This window comes from Salvelinus namaycush, chromosome 4 (genome assembly GCF_016432855.1).
Source record: "Salvelinus namaycush isolate Seneca chromosome 4, SaNama_1.0, whole genome shotgun sequence".
Classification (NCBI taxonomy): Eukaryota; Metazoa; Chordata; class Actinopteri; order Salmoniformes; family Salmonidae; genus Salvelinus; species Salvelinus namaycush.
In genome coordinates this window covers 47,651,877-47,678,916 of record NC_052310.1, presented here as the reverse complement: position 1 = coordinate 47,678,916, position 27,040 = coordinate 47,651,877, and the positions used below count along the sequence as shown (strand labels likewise).

At 42.3% G+C, this 27,040-nt stretch overlaps 1 protein-coding gene across 1 annotated transcript in view; it reads right to left on the bottom strand.

Moving 5' to 3' along the window:
- Positions 1-2,897: 2,897 nt before the first annotated feature.
- LOC120046574 (wings apart-like protein homolog) overlaps positions 2,898-27,040 on the bottom strand; it is a 28,039-nt gene continuing 3,896 nt past the window's right edge. The window contains exons 2-20 of the mRNA XM_038991930.1: positions 25,322-25,716; positions 20,876-21,611; positions 20,281-20,573; positions 19,947-20,068; positions 17,534-17,629; positions 12,992-13,156; positions 11,346-11,482; positions 9,584-9,695; positions 9,114-9,347; positions 8,903-9,014; positions 8,251-8,348; positions 8,010-8,086; positions 7,601-7,773; positions 7,241-7,356; positions 6,655-6,909; positions 6,320-6,533; positions 6,128-6,216; positions 5,039-5,134; positions 2,898-4,917 (exon numbers count right to left, since the gene is read on the bottom strand). Coding sequence (XP_038847858.1) covers positions 4,852-4,917; positions 5,039-5,134; positions 6,128-6,216; positions 6,320-6,533; positions 6,655-6,909; positions 7,241-7,356; positions 7,601-7,773; positions 8,010-8,086; positions 8,251-8,348; positions 8,903-9,014; positions 9,114-9,347; positions 9,584-9,695; positions 11,346-11,482; positions 12,992-13,156; positions 17,534-17,629; positions 19,947-20,068; positions 20,281-20,573; positions 20,876-21,611; positions 25,322-25,694 — 3,564 coding nt within the window. The 5' untranslated portion in view covers positions 25,695-25,716 and the 3' untranslated portion in view covers positions 2,898-4,851. The remainder of the gene's footprint in view (positions 4,918-5,038; positions 5,135-6,127; positions 6,217-6,319; positions 6,534-6,654; positions 6,910-7,240; positions 7,357-7,600; positions 7,774-8,009; positions 8,087-8,250; positions 8,349-8,902; positions 9,015-9,113; positions 9,348-9,583; positions 9,696-11,345; positions 11,483-12,991; positions 13,157-17,533; positions 17,630-19,946; positions 20,069-20,280; positions 20,574-20,875; positions 21,612-25,321; positions 25,717-27,040) is intronic.

Below are 27,040 nucleotides of genomic sequence, written 5' to 3'. Positions count from 1 at the left end.
CACATCAACACTCTTATACTGTACATGAACGCAAACACACATGCACGCACATCCCTTTCCTTCTCCTCCCCACTCAATTAAGACTGACTCTGGCGTGAGAAATGTGTTAACTAACCTCCAGACGAGCTTCAACGCCATACAACACTCCTTCCGTGGCCTCCAACTGCTCTTAAGTGCATGCTCTTCAACCAATCGCTGCCCGCACCTGCCCGCCCATCCAGCATCACTACTCTGGACGGTTCTAACTTAGAATATATGGACAACTACAAATACCTAGGTGTCTGGTTAGACTGTAAACTCTCCTTACAGACTCACATTAACCATCTCCAATCCAAAATTAAATCTAGAATCAGCTTCCTATTCCGCAACAAAGCATCCTTCACTCATGCTGCCAAACATACCCTTGTAAAACTGACTATCCTACCGATCCTTGACTTTGCCGATGTCATTTACAAAATAGCCTCCAACACTCTACTCAGCAAATTGTATGCAGTCTATCACAATGCCATCCGTTTTGTCACCAAAGCCCCATATACTACCCACCACTGTGACCTGTATGCTCTCGTTGCCTGGCCCTCGCTTCATATTCGTCGCCAAACCCACTGGCTCCAGGTCATCTATAAGTCTTTGCTAGGTAAAGCCCCACCTTATCTCAGCTCACTGGTCACCATAGCAGCACCCACCCGTAGCACGCGCTCCAGCAGGTATATTTCACTGGTCACCCCCAAATCCAATTCCTCCTTTGGTCGTCTTTCCTTCCAGTTCTCTGCTGCAAATGACTGGAACGAATTGCATAAATCACCGAAGCTGGAGACTCATATCTCCCTCACTAACTTTAAGCTTCAGCTGTCAGAGTAGCTTACAGATCATTGCACCTGTACATAGCCCATCTTTAAATAGCCCATCCAACTACCTCATCCCCATATTGTTATTATTTTATTTTGCTCCATTGCACCCCAGTATCTCTACTTGCACATTCATCTTCTGCACATCTATCACTCCAGTGTTTAATTTCTAAATTTTTATTATTTCGCCACTACGGCCTATTTACTGCCTTACCCCCCTAATCTTACCTCATTTGCACACACTGTATATAGACTTTTCTATTGTGTTATTGACTGTACATTTGTTTATGTGTAACTCTGTGTTGTTGTTTGTGTCGCACTGCTTCGCTTTATCTTGTAAATGAGAACTTGTTCTCAACTGGCCTACCTGGTTAAATAAAGGTAAAATAAAAAAATTGAAAAGTAGAAACAACCCTAGCCTTCAAATAGTCATCTGGCTGGTCTGAAGACATGAAAGCCATTCATTACAGTGCAGGTCATACACACTCAGGAATAGATGGTCTATTGACTCTCTCTGCTGTGCCAGTCAATAATTTAAGGTGCAAGATTAAAGAGCCCCGAAGTGTGTGTGTTTGTGCATTGATGACGGTCATGGGAAAGTGTATATTTTCCACTGGTTCCTAGAGTGTATACTTCTGCGTGGGTATATGTCTTCTTCATTTGGTGTTTTCAGCCTGTGAGAGAAAAGGCAGGTAGCACCATTGATGAGGCTGCTGCGTGTGTGAAGGCACAAGTGAGAAACTCAAGTCTTCCAGTGTGAGATCAATTCTAGAGGGTCTCCCTCTACCTGTTCACCATTATATTGAGGCACATATGGTTAGAGCTTCAGTGCTCTCGCCACCTGGTGGCCATTCTGCCCAATTGAAAACCACTCAGAGAGAGATGAAGAGAGAAAGACGGGCAGATTGGGAGACTGACAGGAGAGGATGATATTCCTTTCTCTTCCCCCCTCCCTTCTCCCAGCAGGATCTCCATGCTCATTGAGGGAATTAACATCAATCCAATTAGCCTCTGGGTAAAACCAGAGACAGAAGAGGAAGCGAGACATCTAACTCGCTCCTTTTTTTCTGGTTCATATACAGTCACTGAACTAACCAGACCAGACCCAGCTGCAATCACATTGGTGTCTATGGTAAACAGCCTGAGTAAGACATCTTAATTTATCCGCCATCTTTGGTAATACTACCTCTCCATTCATATTCATCCACATTTTCTACACTTAAGTATCCAGCATCCATCACTTCTGATATTGATTACATTTGAATTGAGAATAGATCTCTCTCTTGCCTGCCTGGAATTCAAACACAATAATGAGCTATGAAAAAAAAAAAGGAGAACACTTGGAACTTCTGTCTATCCCTTCCATTGACATACTGTCGCCATCTTGACGTTGCACTGCAACCATGATCTCACATTGGCCTCGTACATTAAGTCAAGGTAGTTGTGCTGCATGGCTACACTTTCACAGCTTATGTTGCCCTGTCTTGTCAGGTTCAGACATAATCATGTGTATTTGTCTCCCAGATAGACACCCCTGTCAGGTTACCAGACATTCAAATAATTCCCAGAAGGCTTCCTTTAGCATTTTGTTGGTTTAAGAGAATGGGGTATTAACACATACAAGCATATTTGTCTCTATTTAACAGCTGCCAGTCAAGCAGAAAGCCAACTGTCAATATGTGGTGCTTTTGTTAAGTATAAAACGCTTGTTTCTATTGTGTAACTCACTCGGTCTGTGTACAGTCGAAGTCAGCTCTGTGAGTCTGTCAGGGTGAATGAACACACACAGAGACACAGAGAGAAAGGGCGAGTGAGAAGAGAAGCATCACACACGCACACTGCCAAAAAACACAGTCATGGCCTCATAGGGGTGAGAAAATAAGGATAAACAAGATTGTATGCATGACTGTATTCTGTCTCCTCTTCACACGAATACCAATATCAAGTTCTATTACATATCAAAAGTGTCTGCCTCCTGAGGCTAAGCACATCAGTATGGTAATGTCAGAATGCATACACAAGTATTTCTAAAAACAATACATGAGAAAGATACAGTAGTATACTGAAAGTAGCAACTTTTTATTTGAGTTACAATTCTTTACATGTAGCCAAAGAATGTCCTCAAAACCAGTACAAACATTTTTTTGCCCTGCAGTTGTCTTTTTTTATACATTTTTTTGTTTTGACTTCAAATGACAACTCAGAAATGTTGTATAAAATAAAAATATCAGCTTCAGAAAAGTAGTCTAGCATTCTAACATCCATTAACCACTATTTACAGATGTTTACATCTGTTTACATTATTTACATTCTGAAATTCCATCCACGACCAGATTTGCAAATCAACTCGAAAGAAACATGTCTGTTCAACTGCAGCTCTACAAATCAGAGGGAAATGACATGAAACGGCTATCAGTATAGCTGTCAGTCAAACACCATCTTCTTGGAGGACAGGACTAGTTATAGTGTAGCTGGAAGGATGATAAGGGGATTCACCGCTCAGAGTAGGAAGGTCAGGTCCAACTTGACATAAGACACAACAGCTGGTAAAGAAACACTACAGCGGGTAAAGAAACACTACAGCCTGTCCAGAGCCAACCACTACCACCACAAACACTTGTGTAGACCCGAAAGGATAGGTATAAACAATATGGTAGCAACTTCACTTTTCCCTCTGTTAGGCTAGGTAGACTTTTGCCATCCAGTCCTCTCCGACCTCCACAAGTACCTAGGGGGTTGGGGCTAGGACAGGGGTCACCAACACAGGGTACTAGGTATGTGGGCTTGCAATCCAGCCTTGCAGTAACAATTGATTAGATTTGATCTTTATTATATTTTAATCAGGTGTGTTATTGCAGGACTGGCTGGACCCTGCAGCTCTCCAGGACCAGAGGTGAACCCTGGGCTAGGCGTTCGTTCTGGATAGGCACTACTTGAAGTGGTTAGATACAATGCCCACAGAACAAATGTTACAATATAATAGGCAAAGAACAATCCTTTTCAGTGAGGATTATGCCAGTTGGCTGAGGATTGGTTATTATTAATGTCAGGCCGGTTTACGAAGGACTCTCTGAGTCTAATGAAAACCGTGTATACAGCAGTTATTATACCCAGCCACTTCAAGCGACATGTTCGGTGGAACATGTAAAAGGTAAGGAAGTGCAGAGACTTGAAACATCTTAAGCAGCAGCAGATCTGGATCATTAATGGTCAAATAAATACATGAAAACCACAATCATTAAAATCATCTGAACTGCTATTTTAAAACAAACAACTCAATTTCTTTACTGTAAAGTCAAATTGGGAAAGGCAGGAAGGAAAACAATGCCAAGTGCCATTATTTAAAAACAAAGATTTAAATAACGTTAAGTCATCCAGACCTGCTGATCTCTTTTAAATCAATTTAGATAGTTAAATGACATGCCATTCTAAGAACTTAAACAAGCATGATGCACTGACAGTAAGCTTATACAGATAATGGACATATTCAGAGCTGAAACTTAGCTTAGAGAGAACTACAGGGGCCTTCCACATTGACCTTCCCTTTTCTACAACCATCAGAGGCAAACATGTAAATGGCTACACTGATCTTTTGCATTCAACCATCCCACACAACTTAACAGACATTGTTGACACGTCCATGAGTGCTATTTTCAAGCTAATCAATGATTACATCCTTGATTCAATATATATATATAAAAAATACAAAAACTCACTCCACATGCCAGCAGTCTCAAGCTGTCCTCTGCAACTAGGAATCTTACCAGTAGTTGGATGGTGTGAAGATTTAAAAAAGCATTGATTAAAATCAATGGTACATGTTAACGTGGCTTTGGTTCAGAAAGTGCTGAGTTTGTGTGTCTTGCTCTTCAGAATGAGGACGCAGGTTGAAGCGTTGCCGGGGAACACTGTTGACCTCTGGTGGATTCTCTGTACAGCCCCTCCTGCTGGGGTTGCCAGATCTAGCAGGACCGTTATGTGCATTCAGAGTGCAAAGAAGTATTAGCTAACAGTGCTCCAGGTAGTCTATGACACGAGAGATGGATTTATGCCCTGTGGTTCCAAATGCACACTGATGAAAAAGAGAGGGTAGAAAGCAAGTTAGCTTGTATTGTGTTTGTGTGTCTGGTACATATTTTTTTTTAAAGTAATGTGAGACACTAGGCCATTAACACAAGACATTTCCCACTTACAGTGAGGTTCATGAAATTCAAGAACTTCTTCAGCATTTCCGTCATGATGGAGAAATCTCCCTTGGGTAGGTTTTCCCGCACAATAATCACATTAACCTGAGGAGAGATGAGCAAATACACATCAAGTGGCAATCTGCAACATTTTCCTCTCGCAAAAATATATGTGCAACCAGCTACAAAACCTGAGCAATAACAAGTTTGGTTTTTGGAGTCTGCAGAGCTCTTGGTCAACTCTGCACCGATGTAGGTGGAGCAGAAAATCAGTGTCACAATGAGATGTTCAGGGGAGTAGGATACTAACTTTTCCCACAGATCCACATATTTCCATTTAGCCAAAGGCTACAACGAGACACTTAAGCTTCAAACTAGTTTTTTAAATTTTTATACCAAAAATAGGTTGTTTTAATGTGAATGTATTGTTTCATTATGTTCTGTTTAATAGCTAACTATTAACACAAGTGAATTCTGATACAGCATTATGCTTCAGTGATCAGGTTTACTTTTATATTGTAATTTTTCCTTTTAAAGTCCCACTCCTCTTGTATTTATGTTTGTTCATTGGATAGGACAGAGGTAAAGAGGAAAGATAGAGGAGAGAGTTGCTGAAATAAAAGTGGGCCGTATCCGAACACGCAGTGGTATATGGAGGCGGCGTCAGACCACAGCTAGACCTCGATAGGCCACGATCATGTCCTCTTTAATTCACCATGAACAAAGTACAGCACTGCAGCTGCCTTACCTTTTCACTTATTTGTTAATATGTATACTTTATTTATTTTGTAACTAATATTGTAATAGCCTTTCGCTACACCCGCATTAACATCTGTTAAACACGTGTACGTACGTGACCAATACATTTGATAAGCTTCAACTTCACGCACAAGTGTGAAGCACCCTAAGAGATATGCCATCAAGACAGAAGAATGGCACTGGTTAGCAGAAGCCTATACTTCAATCCTGCAACCTCAGAAATCAAGCCCTTAATTGATTCATTGAATCAGGTGTGTGGGTGCTGAGATGGAACAAAAGCCTGCACCCACAATGGCAGGATCGAGGAACAGGGTTATAGCTAATTTGCTGGAAGCTTACCTGACTGCCCTGACACAGACAGCCCAGGAGCAGAGCTGTGTAGGAGGCCACGATGCTGTCCTCCATGTGCTTCCCAGCATGCTGTAGAGCTACAACACCACAGAGTGAGATCAACACTCAACATGGAGCAGTGATAGCATTGAAAACTGCTGTTGCAAAAATAGGATTTTACACACAGAGACACATCTTTACCTTTGTTGAGGTCCAGCTCTTCCTCTTCCTCCTCTTTCTTTGTGTCCTTCTCCTTGTCATTTTCACTGTCGTTGGTTTCCGTGGCGACCCACTGGATCTCGCCCGACGTCTCCTGCCACTCCCCGCTCTGGTCCTGGGGTTTGGGCGCCTCGCTGATGAGGTCATCAGTCTTCGCCTCGGCCAATATGGCCGCTCGCTCCCGCTCCAGGAAGAACTGTGGACGGAGGAAAAGACAGACACAAAACCACAAGAGTAACTCAATATCCTGTGTTATTTGGCCTCATTTCTCTGTAAGTTATTCTGAAGTCGTGATGTAGTTATAACAAAACTCTTACCTGCACCAGAGCAGCCAGGGCACCTGAAGAAGAGTCCTTGGGCTTCTCCTCAGCACCCTCTGAAGGGGCTGCTGTAGGTGGCTCTGCCCCGTTCTCGATCTCTGTGGAAGCTGGGACTGGTTCAGGGGTCTGGGTCTCATCTCCTCCTGCCTCTCCCTGGCTGCATTCAGGGCTGGTTGTGTTGAACTCCATGTCCACCAGACCGTGGCGGTTCCTTGCACTGTACTCCACCAGGTTAATCAGCAGCCCCAAGCCCTATACCAGCACACACACCAGACGAGAGATGCTGTTAAAAAAAGCTCTCAAGGACATACACTTCAATAAGATCCATAACAAAACATTGTGAGTACAAACAACCCTGAAATTACAACATTTAAACTTCGGTTTTAATAACTACTTAGTCATTCATTAAGATTAGAGGACCGCCAAAATATTTTGGCATTCAAGCTATTGTCAGCGTTCAAGGTCTCCTCAACCTGTGGGCACTTCAAATAAAGTGGGTACAAAGGACCCACATCTTTCTGAGATCGTACAGGTAATTGGATTTGTGTAATCATTTACATAAAGGCCTCTCACACACGCTCACCAGGACTCGGATGTCAAAGCGTTGTTCCTGAGGTATGTAGCGTGGGACCCGTAGGACGCAGTTGAGTGCAGTGATGATAAGCTGGTCCTGCTCTCCAGTCTTAGTGCTTCCCCACTCTAAAAACCACAGTACAGTCCATAGTTACCACACTCCCTCCACCCTGCAGTAGTCAGCTGTGGCCTGAGACCAGTCAGGCTTAAGTACTACAGCCCGAACACACCTTTATGGGGACTCTAGCACAGCTGTGATGAGGTCCGTGGGACAACGGAGAGCAGAGAGCACAAGGCACTAGCTAGGGACCACAATGCGCTAGCTACAGTGTTGCCGAATGTAGAAGTCGTGCTGATGCAGTGATATTACCATTGTCGTGGGTGAGGTTGAGCAGCACCCCTATGACGGACCTCATGCAGTCCTCCACGGCCTTGCCCACGTTGCTAAAGCTGGAGTGGGGCAGCGCCGTGCCTGACGAACACAGAGAGCTGTTCACCTCCCGGCTGTAGCGCTGGATCATGTCCACACAGTACCGCAAACCTCTGAGTGAGAGAGAGAAATTAGATCATACAAATTAAATGGGACTTCCTCGGCCACCTAACGGTGTCAAAGCCTCTTTAAGTCCCAGGAAAACTGAGGGCACAGAGATTTAACACGGAGTCCTTTACAGGGACTGGTCTCTATACTAGAGGTGGGGACTGGGCAGAGCGAGTAGAGGTGGAGTGAAAGATCAGGGCTCTGTCACCAAAAGATTAGCATGTGTTCCAGTCGCTCTCACCTGGCAGAGGACATTATGAGCTGAGAGTCCTTGTAGGCGATCAGGTAGCCCTGGTTCTCTGGGTTCTGGACAGTCACCTGCAATGGAAGGACAGGAAGACATTGAAATGCCTTTTAAAATTGTCAAATAAAAAGGTGGTTAGATGAGGCTGAGAGTGCAGTCTATTTACTTTCCCATGTTGTATTCAATGAATGGATTTAAAACATCTGAGCCTGCTAACACTCCTTGATGTTGTACTTACACTCTCTAGTACTCTTAGACACCTCTCTGCCCCCCATAGCGACGACACCAGCTTCTCCTTGTCATCCTCTTGGCTCAGGTTCTGGACACATTCTTTTACTGCAGGAGACACACACAATGAATGAATGAACATACATACAGTTGAAGTCGGAAGTTTACATGCACTTCAGATTATTTCACTTATAATTCATTGTATCACAATTCCGGTGGTTCAGAAGTTGACTGTGCCTTTAAACAGCTTGAAAAACAGCTTGAAAAATTCCAGAAAATAATGTAATGGCTTTAGAAGCTTCTGATAGGCTAATTGACATGACGGGTACTTTTGTACCCGTTTCCTCCAGCATCTTCACAAGGTCCTTTGCTGTTGTTCTGGGACTAATTTGCACTTTTCGCACCAAAGTACGTTCATCTCTAGGAGACAGAACACGTCTCCTTCCTGAGCGGTATGACGGCTGCGCGGTGCCAACGTGTTTATACGTTATACTTTTGAACGGTAGTGTATATGCCAATGAATATAGCCTAACAAAGTGAGTTGAACTTGATAAGATGCAACTCTCAAATATAGGAACTAGGACAACTAAAAAAAAGTATGCTTCTGGCGCAGAAAGGTGCTCCGACAGTTCAACAGAACATGCACACACACAAACACCCACCTTTGTCTACAATGTGGTCCAAGCCTCCCAGTAAGCGCAGCTCCTCTTTGAACCAGTCGCCGGCTCTCTTTGAGGTCAGCGACAACAGGGTCTCCATGGCCAAGTGACACGACTGCAAAACAAAGAAAACAAAGTGCTGTAGAACTCCAACCCACAATCATCATCAATATAAATATTAAACATAATCATTATTCTGATTGTCCCTGCATACCGTGATGTTCTCCAGGTCCAGGTGCTTGTTGTGGACCGTCTCACACAGCTTGCGAATCTTCTCCTTGACCTTGGTCATCTCCTTGGCAGTCAGCTGGTCCTGGTGGTGGCCCGAGTGGTCGTGCTCCAGCTCCAACAGTCTGATCATCAGCTCTAGACTGGCCCGGTCCAGGTCCATGTTCAACCTGTCTCTGCTTAGGATGTACATTAGAGAGGCCGTACACAGGGCAAGGTTCTGGAGACGAGTGAAGGGAGAGCGGGGAGGGGCAACAATGAGTTCAGAAGCAACTGGTGGCAGAGGAAGTCCTTGAATCCTTTCCTTATATATTCAAATAGCGAACTTTGAAGTATCTACAGAACAAATAGTAGGTCATGCTGCCACCACAAATAAGCAGAGGGAGGTTAATTGTAACCCTACTGAAACCCTTTATTTTGGGTCAGTTGTGGTTGTAGATTAGAACAGATTCCTACCGGATGCTGCGGGGCATCATTCAACATCTTGAAGACCTGAGCCACCTTCCCTCTGGCCCGTAGGTGCATCCGGAAACTGGGCATTGCACACCTTGCAGCTAGACTGATTATACTAGACAGAGAGCAAGAGAGGGGGAGGTTGTTTAACTTCTTATGGCTGGGGGGCAGTATTGAGTAGCTTGGATGAATAAGGTGCCCAGAGTAAACTCCCTGCTACCAAGGCCCAGAAGCTAAGATATGCATGGTATTAGTAGATTTGGATAGAAAACACTCTGAAGTTTCTAAAACTGTTTGAATGATGTCTGTGAGTATAACAGAACTCATATGGCAGGCAAAAACCTGAGAAAAAATCCAACCAGGAAGTGGGAAATCTGAGGTTTGTAGGTTTTCAAGTCTTGTCTTGTAGGTTTTCAAGCCTATCCAATATACAGTGTAAAATTTGGTCCAATTGCACTTCCTAAGGCTTCCACTAGATGTCAACAGTCTTTAGAACCTTGTTTCAGGCTTCTACTGTGAAGGGGGAGAGAATAAGAGCTGATTGACTAGGAGGTCTGGCAGAATGCCATGAGCTCAGTCTCGCGCACGCCCGTGAGAGTTAGCTGCGTTCCTTTTCATTTCTAAAGACAAAGGAATTGTCCGGTTGGATTATTATTGAAGATTTATGATAAAAACATCCTAAAGATTGATTCAAAACATCGTTTGACATGTTTCTACGAACTGTAATGGAACTGTCGTCTGAACTAAGTGCTTGCGCCGTGTGAATTTGGATTTGTGAACTAAATTCGAACAAAAAGGAGGTATTTGGACATAAATGATGGACTTTATCGAACAAAACAAACATTTATTGTGGAACTGGGATTCCTGGGAGTGCATTCTGATGAAGATCATCAAAGGTAAGTGAATATTTATAATGCCATTTCTGACTTCTGTTGACTCCACAACATGGCGGCTATGTGTATGGCTTGTTTTGGTCTCTGAGCGCAGTACTCAGATTATTGCATAGTGTGCTTTTTCCGTAAAGCTTTTTTGAAATCTGACACAGCGGTTGCATTAAGGAGAAGTTGATCTATAATTCCATGCATAACACTTGTATCTTTTATCAATGTTTATTATGAGTATTTCTGTAAATTGATGTGGCTCTCTGCAAAATCACCGGATGTTTTGGAAGCAAAACATTACTGAACATAACGCGCCAATGTAAACAGATTTTTGGATATAAATATGAACTTTATCGAACAAAACATACATGTATTGTGTAACATGAACTCCTATGAGTGTCATCTGATGAAGATCATCAAAGGTTAGTGATTCATTTTATCTCTATTTCTGCTTTTTGTGACTCCTCTCTTTGGCTGGAAAAATGGCTGTGACTAGGTGCTGACCTAACATAATCGTATGGTATGCTTTCGTCGTAAAGCCTTCTTGAAATCGGACACTGTGGTGGGATTAACAACAAGTTTATCTTTAAAATGGTGTATAATACTTGTATGTTTGAGGAATTTTAATTATGAGATTTCTGTTGTTTGAATTTTGTGCCCTGCACTTTCACTGGCTGTTGTCATATCAATCCCGTTAACGGGATTTCAGCCATAAGAAGTTCAGAGGAGAAGAGTACATAGAAGATTGAGTGGACAAGTGTAAATAATACTAAATCTGCTCATGTCTTCTAGACTTGAGCATATAGCTGGAAATGTATTGAAGGGATGTTAAATCAGGTAACATCCTTCCCCAAGGTGGACAATTTTGAGTGGATTTGTCTTACCTAAGGCACCGTGTGTTGAGTGGCTGGCTGCTCTTCAGGCCAGTCTCCAGGTACTCAAAGTCATCAGTAAACTCCTGGTTCTCACCAAACTCTACCACATCGTTGAAGTGCTTCACATTATGCACAACCGTGTACAGCTGCAAGGGGGAGCGATAATGACATGATGAATGACATTTACACAAGCAAATGGTACCGAGCATAGAGCAACAATAACCGCCTATTTTTTTTTTCTCGGGCTGCCTGTCCAAACAGTAAAATACATTTTTTTTTTTTACATTTCAGGGATGGAATTTCTTGGGGTGTAACCTTGAACTAAAACAAGATAAAGTATGAAGAAAAGATAATCAACCTATATATTTTGAAAAAACATCCTATTTAAGAAGTAAAAATCCCCAAAATAAAAGCTTTTAGTCAGTAAGATTCTAAAATTCAGAAATGATGCATTCAGGAGTATGGCATGGGCTCCCATTGATTTTGTTATAATGTTTGAGTCACTTAGACTGCATAAGTTATGGCAAAATGCGTAGAATTGCAGGAAATTAATTAGCTTAAAAACAGCTATATTGTGTCATTGGGCCAACAGGAGGGCCTCTAAAATGTTCGGTCGGCGACACCCCCATCATGCCTTCTGCCACGTCCAACCACCTAAGACTCGTTTTGATCCAGAAAAAAAAACAATATTTAAAATAGAAGGGATATTATCCAATGCAAGTTCCAAAATGTTTCTCTGTGTATTCGTGTGTGTCCAGAGAAGGAAAGAAAAGTCACCCAGCATGCAAAGCAGCTCCACTCCATCAGTTCTATTAGCTGACTGGGATAATACCCCCTCATCAAGAACACCGCTGGGAGTGGAAGTGTCTGATCAGCTGTGTGTGTTTGCTTGCTAGAGATTAGACCATGTCTGTGTTTGCTGGCTAGTGATTGGACCTAGGCACACGATTGTGTGTGTGGCCAAGGCACTGCCCAACGAGATAGCGTAGCTTCAGTCCCTATTGGCAAGGGGGATGTGCAGCTAACCGTCTGGTCAAGAACCAGAAGGCAGATCTGCTAGCTATAGCTAGGCCTTAAAGGGGGGCTGAACTTTCGGATTTGGCTTGGTAATTAAGAAATGCAGCCGCTTGATGAATACTTAGGTGATGCCAGCTGTGGTCAGGATAGAAATAAACCCAACCCAAGGAAAACTGTTACGGTACCCTTCATTTCGTGACATAAAATGTTTTCCTATCATCTCGCAAATCTCTGTTTAGGACGAGATTGACTTCATGACCAAAGTTATCCTATTTACACTTTGTAGTCAATTTTGACACTAGAATAAATGTTTGACTCATAACGATGCCACATAGGCAATTTTTTAAACGAGAAGTTGCTTTGTAGGGGCAGTGGTGCTTTAATAAAACAAGATGCTCCTCAGGCCCTGACCAGCCCATGCTGTGTTTTAAATGAACAAAGACAAGCTTTACACTGCGCTCCAAATGGACATTAACAGGCTAAACTGTGTCTGAAATGAATAAAGAGACTAATAAATCTCTAACAGCATGCAAACAAGTTGTGAAAATAGCAGATGAGCGTTTGGGGGATGTTTACAGTGAAAAGATAATGTTGACTGTCTTGAGGGCGTGAAATATCCCCCAGCATGGCTGGCTCACCTCCTTGTGTTCTTTTCTGCATTTGAGAGCTGTGACGATGTCCTGGTAAGGCTGAGTGGGGATAGTCACAGACTTGATGACTTTGGGCGGTGGGGGAGGAGCTTTGAACAGACCGTCATCCTTGTGGGAGTTGGTGTCCTTGCTGCTTCCGCTCAATACGCTGGCCTGGAGAGTCAAAAAGCAGAAAACATTTGAAAAAGTTAAAAAGACAAACAACTTTCATTCCAGTTGCCCTTATCTGAATTGTTTTCAAGTCTTGACTAAACAGAATACGGTTAATATTGATTTAGATTTCCTCCTCTGAAATGTAATTTAGGTGAGGCTGCTATTGGGTTAATGTAGGGCTGCACGATTATTCCAATTTTAATAAACATTGCGACATTGACATGTGCAATATCCATATTGCAAGAGGCTGTGATATTATGAAGGGAGTGGCTCCTATCCGTGACCAGATTTTATACACATTAGCACGCAAAATCTCGCAGTATCTCGTGGGAATTTGGGACTTCAAAATGAGATGCAAGGTTCTAATAAGTGCCATCGTGTAGAAATAGCAAAGAAAATACTGTTTGATGAGCTAAATTAGCTAGCAAGGTATACCAGTTATCAAATAGGGTCTAGCTAGCTTTGCATGCATGGCCGTACCAGCGCTGTCAAAGAAGTTAGACCGTCTCTGGTGTCGTGTCAACATTACAACCAGGACGGACTGTCCAATGGGACGCTAAAACGCCGGCACAGACACAGCTCTCATGCAATGCAACAATCTTTTATTATCTGTAGTTAATAATAGTCAGTACACATAAATTCACATAGCCATGAGCGAGCATCTCGTAAACTGTAAAGTAGCTAGCTAGATGTGTCATCTCCATTAGCTATACATCTTGCCATCACATAAAAAAATGCATACAACAAAATGTCTCAATACACAGCATATTTAGTCCACAATCTCTCAGACATTTGGCTCGTAGTTCTTGCACAGGAAAGAAGTGGACAGTTTTCAGGGGCCTACCAGAACACAACAAACAGTAAACAGCGTGGGGAGATAAAAACGGTGAGGGAGAAATCAACCATACGACCACTACAAAGTGCCATCGTATACCCACAGATCAAATTGATTTTAACAGTATAGACAGTATTGATAGAGTCCACTAGCTTACTGCACTGGTGTAAAATGTCACTATTGCATATGACTTGTATATATTAACATTTCTGGGAAATCTTTGGGGTACACTTATGAATCTGTTAGACATACATACATACATAATTTCTCTGTAAACTGATTTGACAACTGATTTGCATTTCTGGGGTGAGGTGGGGCTAACATAAGAAATGGCAATCCCGCAGAAATTGAAATAGACATACTTTGTGAAATCAAATGTCTTCTTACACGAAGATGGAGGAATGCAACCCAGCTCACAATAAACCATTCATGAAAAAAATGATCTGAAGTACACCCCTACCTGCTGAGTATAAAAAAAATGAAGATAATTATACCCCAAAATAGATTGAATGGGCATGTCATTTACACAGCCAACTAGCTAAATTGCCATACATGTTTAATGCTTTTCGACCTGTCCCCAAATAAATGTAATTGGTTCAGAGTTTGTTTTGATATTTTAACCTGCGTGTCGTGATCACGTTTGGTGTGGGGGGACAAAATACATTTATGCACGATGGCGCACGCGCGCAGCCAGTTTGTGTTCCGTGTCAGAAATATAAGATCTGGACATGGACTATGAGTCCCTCCCTATTTTGAAATGCCACTTAGCTGTCTAACACCTGTTTGTTTTGTTTTACTTTTGATTTATTGCTCGAGTTCCCACTCATTGCTCCTCTTTTTTCTGCTTCCCAGTCCCACACACCAAGCCCCACCCACTGTCACTCAAGCAGGCAGTTCCTCGTGCTCAAGATTCACTCTGTATGCGTTGAGCAAAATACGCATGCAGTCAAGATTATTTCAAACCAAGAACGACACAGCTTTTCACTTTGCTTATTCTGCAAAACGCTATTTAGTTGATTTTAGCAAGCTGCAAATGTTGCCAAAAATTGTGATAGCTATTGATTAGTATTAGGGGCTAACTAGCTGGCTCGCTAAATCCACTGAGAAACTTTTGCTCTAATACAGGCCAGTATCTGTGGGAGTATATCAGCATTGTTTGTGCAACAACTTGTTCTTAGAGAGGAAAAGGCAAAGAATATTCTAAAAATCAGTCTGAATGTACCTATTTAAATCTAATTAGGTTCCCCTGGGAAACACTAGGAACCAAAGTGTTGGTCACTCTGTCACAACTATAGAATTAAAATACTAGAATGGACATGAACCTTCTTATGATAGTCTAAAGGTCATCCATTTGGTCAACCATGGTTTTCCAGTGCTGTGAGAAGTGTAAAATAATGCATTTTAAGAAAGTATCTGCACTGTATGTTTGTTAGCTAGCCAGCCAGTTTAAGAGGAATGATTCCATTAATGTTTCAGATGAACTGCCAATGTGCCAACAATTCTATTACACAATTTGATATATCACACGCCTTACTATTATTTTCCTGCAGAAAAAAAAAAAATCTGGATTATGCCTCTACTGCCATTCATTCCAATTAGACTGGTTCGGATTTATCCCTGAACTTTAAGGTTTGACATAGTCCCTCTAGTAATTTAATAGACCAAAATCAGAATATTTTTGAACAAAGCGTTCTGGTAGTTTCGGGTTCCGCGCGTCAAAGCATAGGAAATCATATGCAGACCACCGTCGGACTAGCTCGATTATCTAATGCATAATGAATCTAGTCAGTTTTCTAGCATTTATATACAATCATCAACACTACGCTTGTTATCAAGTGTCCATTTTTCTGGAGGTCAGCCAGATAGCTTGTTTGCTTCGTTCATGGAGGAAATGCTAGCTAGCTACATTGCGGCTGACCTGTAGGCTAGCCAGAGCCATGTTTTTGTATGCATAATTTAAAAAATAATAATAAACAAACACATAGCCAGCCAGCTAGCTCTAATTCCAATGATGGATAGTTAAAATCGGTTCCAACTATGAAAATATTGACAATTATCTCACCGTATTTGAACTTATCCAATCTTCAGCCACTGGCACTTTGCAGCATCCATTACTCAAAAACAGTAGCTAGTTAATGTTAGCTAGCCCATCTGTAGCCCCCAACTATCTAGCTAGTTAGCTAGCTAGCCGAGTTCCAGTTATTGTCGTTATTTTTCAGCCATCTTGTTGGAACACCGAATGACCACAAGCTGCCTGCCAGTGGGTGCAGTAGCTAGCTAGTCCTGCCTTGCCATTGCATTGGCTACCTTGCCAGCACGCATGGATGAATGCAGATGTTAGTCATGTAAAGTTAGCAAGCAAAGACAACCCTCATTTTCAATTAATAAGATGACTTGGTAGCTACATCAGCACACAAATATATCCTTACCCAGTGTCGATGATGGTTCCATAGCCTGCCATTCGCTGAGCTGGGGCTACGAGGTTATCAGGAAGTGTACTAGCTAGCTACTTGTCTGGCATAAGCCTAGCCTACATGTTGACCTGTAATCATTGCAATTTGACTGTTTTCCTCTGTTTGCCACCAGGTTTGGACTAGTTGCCTGCTTGCTTGCTAGTAACTGAATGTTATACACAGAAAATAACCTCTGTTTAAAATATTATTCCTTGACTGTAATATCCATCTATGAATGAGTGAAAAGGAAGGCTATCATTGTTCGTTGTTTATTAAAAACAAACAGGTTTTGGACTTAGTCAACTAATGTGAGGCTGTGTGTCCCGAGTGGCGCAGTGGTCTAGGCACTGCATTGCAGTGCTTGAGGCGTCACAACAGACCCTGGTTCGATGTGATTGGAGTCCCACAGGGCGGTGCACAATTGACCCTCTGTCGTCTGGGTTAGGGTTTGGCCGAGGTAGGCAGTCATTGTAAAATAAGAATTTGTTTATTTAACTGACTTGCCTAGTTAAATAAAGGTTCAATAAATTAAAAAATCACCATCATCTGCTGGATAATTTCAAGATTACACCATGAAATAGCACTGCAACATTGCAATAACATAAACCATTGTCAAAGTCGATTTTGCCGGCTCCTTACCTACGTGATTACTGATTTGTAAATACAGAGCACAACCATACAGAGAACCATGCACAGAATGCAACTTTCTCCACGCGGAACTACATCTGTTGTGAGACATTGTGATCTCTATGGTTACAACCATCTCCTCCATTAGTTTTTTAATTTGTTGTAATGCCAAACAAAAACAGCATTCCATGTGCACACTTGTCCAACCACACAATTTGAATGACCATTCTATTTCAGCTAACCCAAGCTGTTTTGATATAAAATTGCAAGTAAAAATGTAATTACCTTCCAATATCGTGCAGCCCTAGTTCAACACATTATTCTAGGACAACACATTGTTAGACAACACATGGTTATCTTCGTGCTAGAGATAGCCAATTCAATAGAGAGGGAGAGAGAGAGAATGTGTGTGCGACCAGTGTGTTAGGCAGAGCTTTGCTAGTGTCCTAGAGTAGTTCTCACCGGAGCAGTGTGTGCGCGGGCCAGGGGTGGCAGGGGCATCTCTTCAGGCTCAGGCTGGTTCCAGTGGCGGGCATTGTACACAGCTTTAGCAGGGGACTGCACACAACAAAAACAACCACAGATCCAGGGTAAGTACAGTAGCAGTAGGAATGATGACAGAGGTTTCAGTAGCAGTGGATATGATTCAACATGAATGCCTAAAACCAAGACATACCTTGACCTGTGTCCACAGTTTTGGGAACAGTGAGTAATAGACACATCTGACGTGTTATTATTAGCATCATAATCACCATACGAGCGAAATGGTGGAGACTGCTGAACGCAACTTCATATCGTCTACACTTATGACCCTGCATGGCTCGTTTCATCAACAAGTTGCTTTCAGAATCAGACTCCAGGACAATATGGTCAACTAGACCTAGGTCACTTCTTTTAACATTTACCAGAAACTAGACTACTTCCAAAATAAATACATAAATCCCCTACATTTCCATTCTGAGACATTTATGTTCATCCTATCTTATCATTCTAGCCTATCCAGGTCTGAGGAGGCTCACTTCGTCATTATCAAACCATTAGATCTGATAGTGGGGAGTTGGTGACGGAAGGAATACAAAATCAGAGATCATTTAGACATAAAAGTATCTTAATTTCATAGGTACACCTTTCAGTATGTTCCAACATTGCATTCTAATGAAAAACCATACATTTTTTAAGTAGTCCAGAGCATGTGCTGAATATGAATGGCCTATATTGAGAGGATGTTATGATTATATAACCCATAAACCATGCTTCCATCCAACAATGTAAGTACATGTCAGAAACTCATGACAGGCCTGATGGAAACAGCAAATATCTGTAAACTTTCCAAATGTCGACAAAACAAAAAATACACTACACAGGGGTGGATAATATTTTGTCTGTTAAATAGATAGTGACAAATGGCATTGGAAATGCTTTTTTGAGCAATTGTTGATAGAATAACATAGGGTCGGGACAATACCAGTATTGCGATACTCGTTAGTATCGTGGCAAGGAAACAAAACATGAAGCAGATTTAACTTTTTGGGAAAACAGCCCTAATGTTTGAAACAAACATCTGTGGTCATTCAGAGTCACATTTATTTATTTATTTTCCAAACTATAGCACAATATTTTACATACAGCAGGTTTTTAAAGAACCAAATAGTTTGGTGTGCTTCGTGTTTCCATGGGAAAATTTAGTGTATGTAAACTTCTGACCCACTGGAATTGTGATACAGTGAATGATAAGTGAAATAATCTGTCTTTAAACAGTTGTTGAAAAAATGACTTGTCGTGCACAAAGTAGATGTCCTAACCGACTTGCCAAAACTATAGTTTGTTAACAAGAAATTTGTGGAGTGGTTGAAAAACGAGTTTTAATGACTCCATCCTAAGTGTATGTAAACTCCCGACTTCAACTGTAGCCCATTTCTGCATTGCATCTGCGAGCTGTTGGCTAGAGCGCACTGCCAAGACCAGAGTGGACACATTTACTGTGTTTGTGTGTGTGTGTGCCAAAACCATTGACAAAGTTATAAATGGAATGGAAAGACGTAGAACTTCTGTTTTTTAGCTATACAGTCTTAAAGGCCAGGATTCAAACAAACGCAGAGAAACGACCTTTGTGAACTGCGATTTACTTTTAAAGGAGATTGATGCTTGAGATGATATCCGTAGCATTTACAGTGAATCAGAGAAACAGCCTTTAAAAGTCTATAGCAGTGTGCAGGCCATTAATCTGAGTAGGTTTGAATCTCGGCCCAAGAGTAAAGGATCTTCAAATCAAAGTTTATTCGTCACAGGCACAGAATACAGCAGGTGTAAACAGTAGTGAGAAGCTTACTTGAAGCTCTTCCTTAACAGTGCCGAATAAACAGTTCCTGAATAACTCCGCTACTGTGGGGGATGCAGTTAATACTTATTATTGGAATTAAAATAAGCTAGTGGTCCTCTTTCAAAGCTTAAATCACTCGTTTTGATGGTCAGTCTAGACATGTGTGCTATGACAATAGTGTGACTTTGCGCTTGATTTGGTCAAATGCTTGACTTGAGGCGAGAGGTTCTTGTGATGTTTCTGAAGATTCATGTAATTAGGCCTATCCCATTCATCTGCCTTGTAAAAAAAGCAGTGTTCTATATCCAGAGACGCAAAGCAGAAGGAATCAATAACAATATCACAGCACAAAAACCCCTTTATTGGGAACGTTCTCCCACTGCTCACCCGTGACTGCTTGAAACATTATTGAACATGTACTCCCCTTAGTGACAGCAATTCTATCTGGGTTACCTCATGAGCACCGCTACAAATACACTGTGAATCAAACAACTCTTTCCATACACACTCTCCATCTCACACACATTCAGAAATCAGACTTCATAGGTCCCTCACCTTTTTGGGCCCACTGAAGATCTTCCTGCCAACCTCCACGGATTTGTCCCCGTGTTTTCCTGAGCGACCCTTCTGCCCTTCAGACCCACCAGGGATCGAGTCATCAGAAAACTCCAGAATATCTGAGAGGGGGGAAACAGCACAATAAGGTGGAATCAACATGTTGGAAATACATGTACAATAGAAATCCTGTTACATGTTGTAGGAAAACTGACTAAGTAACGCATCCTATTTTGACTGTATATGATATAGCTTATCAAATCACCTGTGTTTTTCATAGAGCTAACCTCTTTATTGCCTTTAGACAAACACAAACATCAACAGTATATGTCACCTGTACTGCTGCTGCTGTCCTGAGAGTCGCTGGGCTGGGGGCTGTCCACAATAGCTGCCATTGCAGCTGCTGCAGCCTTCTTGGCCTTCCTCTTCTCTTTGGCCTGAGAGCCCTCCTCTTCATCACTGTCGCTCTCACTGGGGTCGTCAAAGCCAAAGTACTTGATCTTGTAGCTGCTGCTTCCGCCGGCCGTGTGGTCCGCTCCCTCCTCCCCCTCCTGGTCACCTTTGTCCTCGAAGCCAAAGAACTCCAGCTTGGTCTCCTTCTTGGTCTTACTCTGGGTGGTTCGGGACCTGACGGTTACAAGAGGAGAATCGATTAATTTCAAATCAGCAGCTGAGTGTCTTCTTAAACAGAAGAGGTGCTTAAATCGAGAAAACAGATTCACCTAGGTTTAGGTGTAGTGGAAACATTTGGTAAACCACATATGAGGGTGAGCTGAGTGGGTATAAGAAGGGACGTTATGCGCTTACCTGTAAATATACAGTTGTACAATATTAAGCAGTATCAAGCATGTCATGAAGGACCAGTGGGAGGCAACTCAGGCAAGAGTCTTGAGTGTACTGTCTGGGCCACAGCCAGTGGAGTCGTTTACCTGGTGGGTTTGGCTGGAGGCATGTCTGCCTTCTTCCTCAGCCGTCCCGCCTCCCCCAGGTCAGCGGGGGGTGCGCTGGTGATGAGCTCGTCCATGCTGCGCTCTATGGAGTCCTGGATGGTGACGTTACACACCGACAGGCAGGATGGGTGCAGCACCGTATAGTCCCGTACCCGACCCCTGCCAGCAGGTTTAGTCGCCGGTTTGGCCACTGTTGTGATAGCGGTTGCGGAGGCACTAATGCTGGCAGTGGACACACTTTTGTGAATCAGTGCAGCCGGACTGCTGGCGGCTACGGGCAGTTTGCTGTCGCTAGTAGCAGAAGCATCTGGAACATCGGAGGCCTTGTTTGGCTTGGGCCGGATGTATTTTCTAGTATTGGACGGCCTGAGGAGGAACGGGGAGGGAGGGATGTTGTCAACAACCAGCTCGGCCGGAGACTCGTGTTCAGCACTTTTCATCCCACCTGAGGAGAGCCCATCCTTGGAAGATGAGGACTGGGAGTCCCCACTAAACCCTGGTGCCTCAGCTGAGTCTTTTTCCTGGAGAGGATCCATGCTAGGGGAGGAGGTAGACAACTCCTGGGTTCCTATTAGGCTCCATTCCACATAGGGGTCCTTGGGCACAGTCTTTGAAACAGAGGACTGAGCAATAGACTTCTGGTTACTCTGTGATGTATTTCTGAACAAGGACTGGCTACTCTTTTCTGCACCCTCATTGAACAATGTTTGCTTGCCTGTGAGCACAAAAGAGACAAAAAGAGCATGTTAACAAAAAGGAAGCATTATAAGACAAGCATTATATTATAAATTACTGTTTCAGATGTTGTTCGGTTTGTGTCATTTCTAATCAGTAATCTAATTCTAAATGAAAGGGGTACAGGCCTATTGAGACGATGGCGTCGCAGTAAAGCCTGATTTATCTTTAGTGAGCCGTCAGGGACAGATAGAGACGAGATAAGCTGACACAGAAGCTGGCATCAGAGACTAAAAGCCCACAAGGGAGCCCATCACTTTATCTTCTCCAGAAACATCCACACACCACAGCTATCATCACCATTTTCACAGACACACAGTTTTCCTTCCATAATAAAAGAAAATGCAATAAATAAAGTGAAATACAAGAGACAGGCAGGTGTTCTTTAGCTACTATATATACACACACACACAACTATTTTACAAGCACCTGTGGAAACAAGACCAGGTTTCCATCCAACCTTTTAATTCAAGTATAGTACATGTCGGATAATTATGTTTTCTTCACAACAGGCCTGATGGAAACACCAAATTTGTCAGTAAACTGATCATTGCTAGACATCCATGTTCAGGTCTTACCCTACAAGTCAAAACTAACTCGTTCACTGTCTTCTTGGTGAGCATCTCCGGTATAGATTTGGCCTTGTTTTAGAAGGTTATTGTCCTTCTGAAAGTTGAATTAATCTCCCAGTGTCTGGTGGAAAACAGACTAAACCCAAGATTTCCTCTAGGATTTTGCCTGTGCTTAGCTCCTTATGTTTCTTTTTTATCCTGAAAAACTCCCCGGTCCTTAATGATTACAAGCATACCCATAACATGTTGCAGCCACCACTACGCTTGAAAATATTGAGAGTGGTACTCAGGGACAGAGTACCACTCAGTAATGTGTTGTATTTGCCCCAAACATAACACTTTGTATTCAGGACAAAAAGTGAACTGCTTTGACACATTTTTGGCAGTATTATTTAAATGTCTTGTTGCAAACAGAATGCATGTTATGGAATATTTTTATTCTGTACAGGCTTCCTTCTTTTCACTCATTCAATTAGGTTAGTATTGTGGAGCAACTGCAATGTTGTTAATTCATCCTGTTTTCTACCACAGCAATTCAACTGTAACTGTTTAAGTCACCATTGGCCTCATGGTGAAATCCCCGAGTTACGAAATACACCTGTATCTTTGTAGTGACCGCAGGTATTGATACACCATTCAAAGTGTAATTAATAACTTCATCATGCGCAGGGATATTCAATGTCTTTTACATTTTTTACCCATCTACCAATAGGTGCCCTTCTTTCCGGGGCATTGGAAAACCTCCCTGGTCTTTGTGGTTGAATCTGTTTGAAATTCACTATTCGACCGATAATTGTGTGTGGGGTACAGAGATGAGGTAGTCATTCAAAAATCATGTTAAACACCATTATTGCACACAGAGTGAGTCCATGCAACGTGTGAGACTTATTAAGCAAATGTTTACTCTAACTTATTTAGGCTTGCCATAACAAAGGGGTTGAATACTTAGACTCAAAACATTTCAGCATACATTTTTTTATGAATTTGTAAACATTTCTAAAAACATAATTCCACCTTGACATTATGGGGTATTGTGTGTAGTCCAGTGACACAAAATGTAATTATTTCAATCAATTATAAATTCAGGCTGTAACAACAAAAATATGGAAAAAGTCTGAAGGCACTGTATGTTGTGTTGTCCTCCCACTACGACTCGGGAAAAAGCATGCAGTTTATTAGGCTACAGGTGAAATAAGTTATGATGAACTTCACAGGGTGGTGAACGTGCACGGTGATGAGCTTGATTATCCTTTCCAATAAATAGCAAGGGACTAATTCTGGTGACATGACGATCGATGCAGTTTGACAAATAATAATCTCATCATGTCGGCTATACCCGCACAGTATCAGTGAGCTGTTGGCTAGAGCACACGTGCCAGGACCGGAGTGGGCACATTCACTATATACCCAGGGCTCTAAATGAATCTCTTTGGTAGCACTGGTGCTCCCAAATTAAAAATGTTAGGAGCAGGAGAACTTGAAATTCAGGCGCACCAGAAAATATGATTTTCTTTTATTGATTAAGATACAGCCTGCACCGAGTATACAAAACATGAAGGACACCTGCTCTTTCCATGACAGACTGACCAGGTGAAATCTATGACCCCCTAAATCCACTTCAAATCAGTGTAGATGAAGGGGAGGAGACCGGTTCAAAGATTTTGAAGCCTTGAGACAAGTGTGTGTGTGCGCCATTCAGGGGGTGAATGGGTAAAACTAAATATTTAAGTGCCCTTGAACGGTGTATACTAGGTGCCAGGCGCACTGGTTTGTGTCAAGAACTGCCACGATGCAGGGTTTTTCATGCTCAACAGTTTCCTCTGTGTATCATGAATGGTCCACCATCCAAAGGACATCCAGACAATTTGACCACTGTGTGAAGCATTGGATTCAACATTGGCCAGCATCGCTGTGGAACGCTTTTGACACCTTGTAGAGTCCATGCCCTGACAAATTGAGGCTGTTCTGAGGTGGGGACAACTCAATATTAGGTAGGTGTTTCTAATGTTTGGTAAACTCAGTATTTATTGGGACTATATGAATTCTAGCTACTTCTGAAGCACATGTGCCCTAGAAACTAATATGTAACACTGTAAAAGACATTTGTTTATTATAAAATCTAAAATGTTGATACGAATACCTGTCATTGAAATTACAAAGTCATTTGTGGAAAATTTGGTGTCCACATTGTGTAATTTAAAAAAAAAAAAATACATTTAAAAAAGCAACATTTTCCTATTGCGATGCATTACATTTAAAATTGTACAGTCTCTTTAAAAACGTCAGGTTTGTGGTGACGACATGCAAGAGATCTGTCATTCATTCATTGCTATGATCATTGATCTCCTGAAGAAGCTAATCTTTCTATTTTCTTTATGTGCCCCCAAATGTTTGGATATACTGGTAAGGTTACCAGGTTGCCAGCTAGCTAGCCAATGAGGTAACGTGATCAAAGTGTAAACAAACGGTTAACGACACACAAGTCGTTTTAGAACAGCCCACGACATGGTTAAGATTTTTTTAAAGCAAGCAATTTTCACTCTAGTAATGGTGCAAACATGACGCTATTAAATAAGCACTTACTTTTTTTTCTAGAAACAACAGTACAGCGAAGCCTTATTAGTACTGGGAGATATTTTTCCTAGTCGCACAGTGCTCCCAAAATAAAACTCCTGATCGCACAGCAAAATATTTCGTTGCATAATCAACCAAATTGGTCGCACTTTAGAGCCCTGTATATAAAGCACATTTTTTTTGTAACAAAACCCCTCAGTATAGTTGAAAAATCGATGGAAACCCATTTAACTTGGATTTTATATATTTGGTACATGGGAATTTAACCGCAAAAGTTATTTTTATGTGCACTACGGCATCAAGCACAGCCTTTTATCCACAACAACTCAATTTGATGGAAACATCTCTGGAAAATCCACATATTGTTTTTACTCAGATTTCAGAATGTTCTCAGGAAACTCTGTTGCTAATTGGATGGAAATCTAGCTAGTGACAAAGTGCACACAACATCTCATTCTAAACTTCCGAGAGCATCCTCTCTAATGAAAACATATCCAACATGTTTATGGCCAACAGTCAGAGTTATCTGCCATCCAGTTCTTACCTGTAGATGTGCTGTTGGAGTTCCTACTGGTATCCACTGGTACTGTGGCTGTGACTGTAGCAGAAGGCAGTTTACTGGCCTCACCCTCAGCCGGTTTAGACTGGAGCACACTGAGGGAGGTGACAGGCTTGGACTCATCGTCGCTGTCAAAACCAAAAGGATCTTCTGAGCTGTCATCATCCTCAATCCGGGGCCTCTTGAGTAACTCGACTACTTCAGGCTTTAGAGTGGGCCGCTTAGAGCCCAGTTGGGCCTTGTAAGTGGTCTCTCCCCATTTGGTGCTCAGTGTGGCCTTGTTGGAGAAGACCTCTTCAAATTTGGAGTTTGCCTCCCCTCCCTTACGGCTGTAGGTTTTACCAAATCTGGATGTCATGGTGATGTATGTTACATATTCTCTGTAACACCAGAAAACAATATTAGTTTATCAATATTTATCTCACACAAAGCTGGTGGAGGGTGTGTAGGCCTACAGGCAAAATAGGTTATATGTTTTTCCCTATTTGTGATCAGACAATTAGCATACCTACAGATAGTTAATAAACTGGAGGGGGTCACATACTGCATTTAGCTAGCCAACAGATCCGACCCGCTTGCATACAACTGCACTAGGGTCGGAAGCGCCTTCCAGTGTAGATTAAGGCACAGCAGAGCCGATGAGAAATGCTAAATAGTCTACCTACCTACAACTGGTAAAAAGCTATCATGCGTGTGCTGCTCTGTCTCCTCTCACTCACCTGACTCAGCTGCCCGCTGCACTGCTCTCTCAACACACACACACCCTCTGCCCCCCCCCCCCCCTTCCCCACCACTCACGCAACAGCCTGCTTCACTGCCTGAGTCAGCAACAGCAGGTAACAGTAAAATACGAAACTAATATTAATAATGAGAAAGGCACATTATCCTTACTGTTAACCCAAGAAGATGGAACGACTGCTAGTTTTTCCCGGAAACTGCCGTTTTAGTCCTCATGCTAGCTAGCAGTATACACAGCAGCCATTACGAAATGGCACGTTGAATTGAACAACAAAGGAGCTGGTTGGCTGACACTGCCATTCCAAAATGGCTGCTGTGACTTCCGATACCTAGCATGAGGACGAAAAGGACAATTTTTCAGGTCACGTGAGTGACAGGAGACAGAGCAGCAAGCGTGCACATCGTGACAGCTTTTTACCAGTTGTAGGTAGGTAGGCTAATTAGCTTGTCATTAGAGACGCACATGTCCAATGGTCAGTGCTATCCGGGATCCTTGGGACGCCTCTACCCTAAACTAGAGGTTGAAAGATTAAATCGGAATGGCCGATTTAATTAGGGCCGATTTCAAGTTTTCATAACAATCGGTAATCGGCATTTTTGGACCCCGATCGTGGCCGATTTTTTTTTTTTTTTACCTAATAATTTAACTAGGCAAGTCAGTTCTTATTTTCAATGACGGCCTAGGAACGGTGGGTTAACTGCCTTGTTCAGGGGCAGAACGACAGATTTTTACCTTGTCAGCTCTGGGATTCGATCTTGCAACCTTCCGGTTACTAGTCCAACGCTCTAACCACCTGATTACATTGCACTCCACGAGGAGCCTGCCTGTTAGCGAATGCAGTAAGCTAAGGTAAGTTGCTAGCTAGCATTAAACTTATCTTATAAAAAACAATCAATCAATGACTGTCATTGCTCCAATGTGTACTTAACCATAAACATCAATGCCTTTCTTAAAATCAATACACA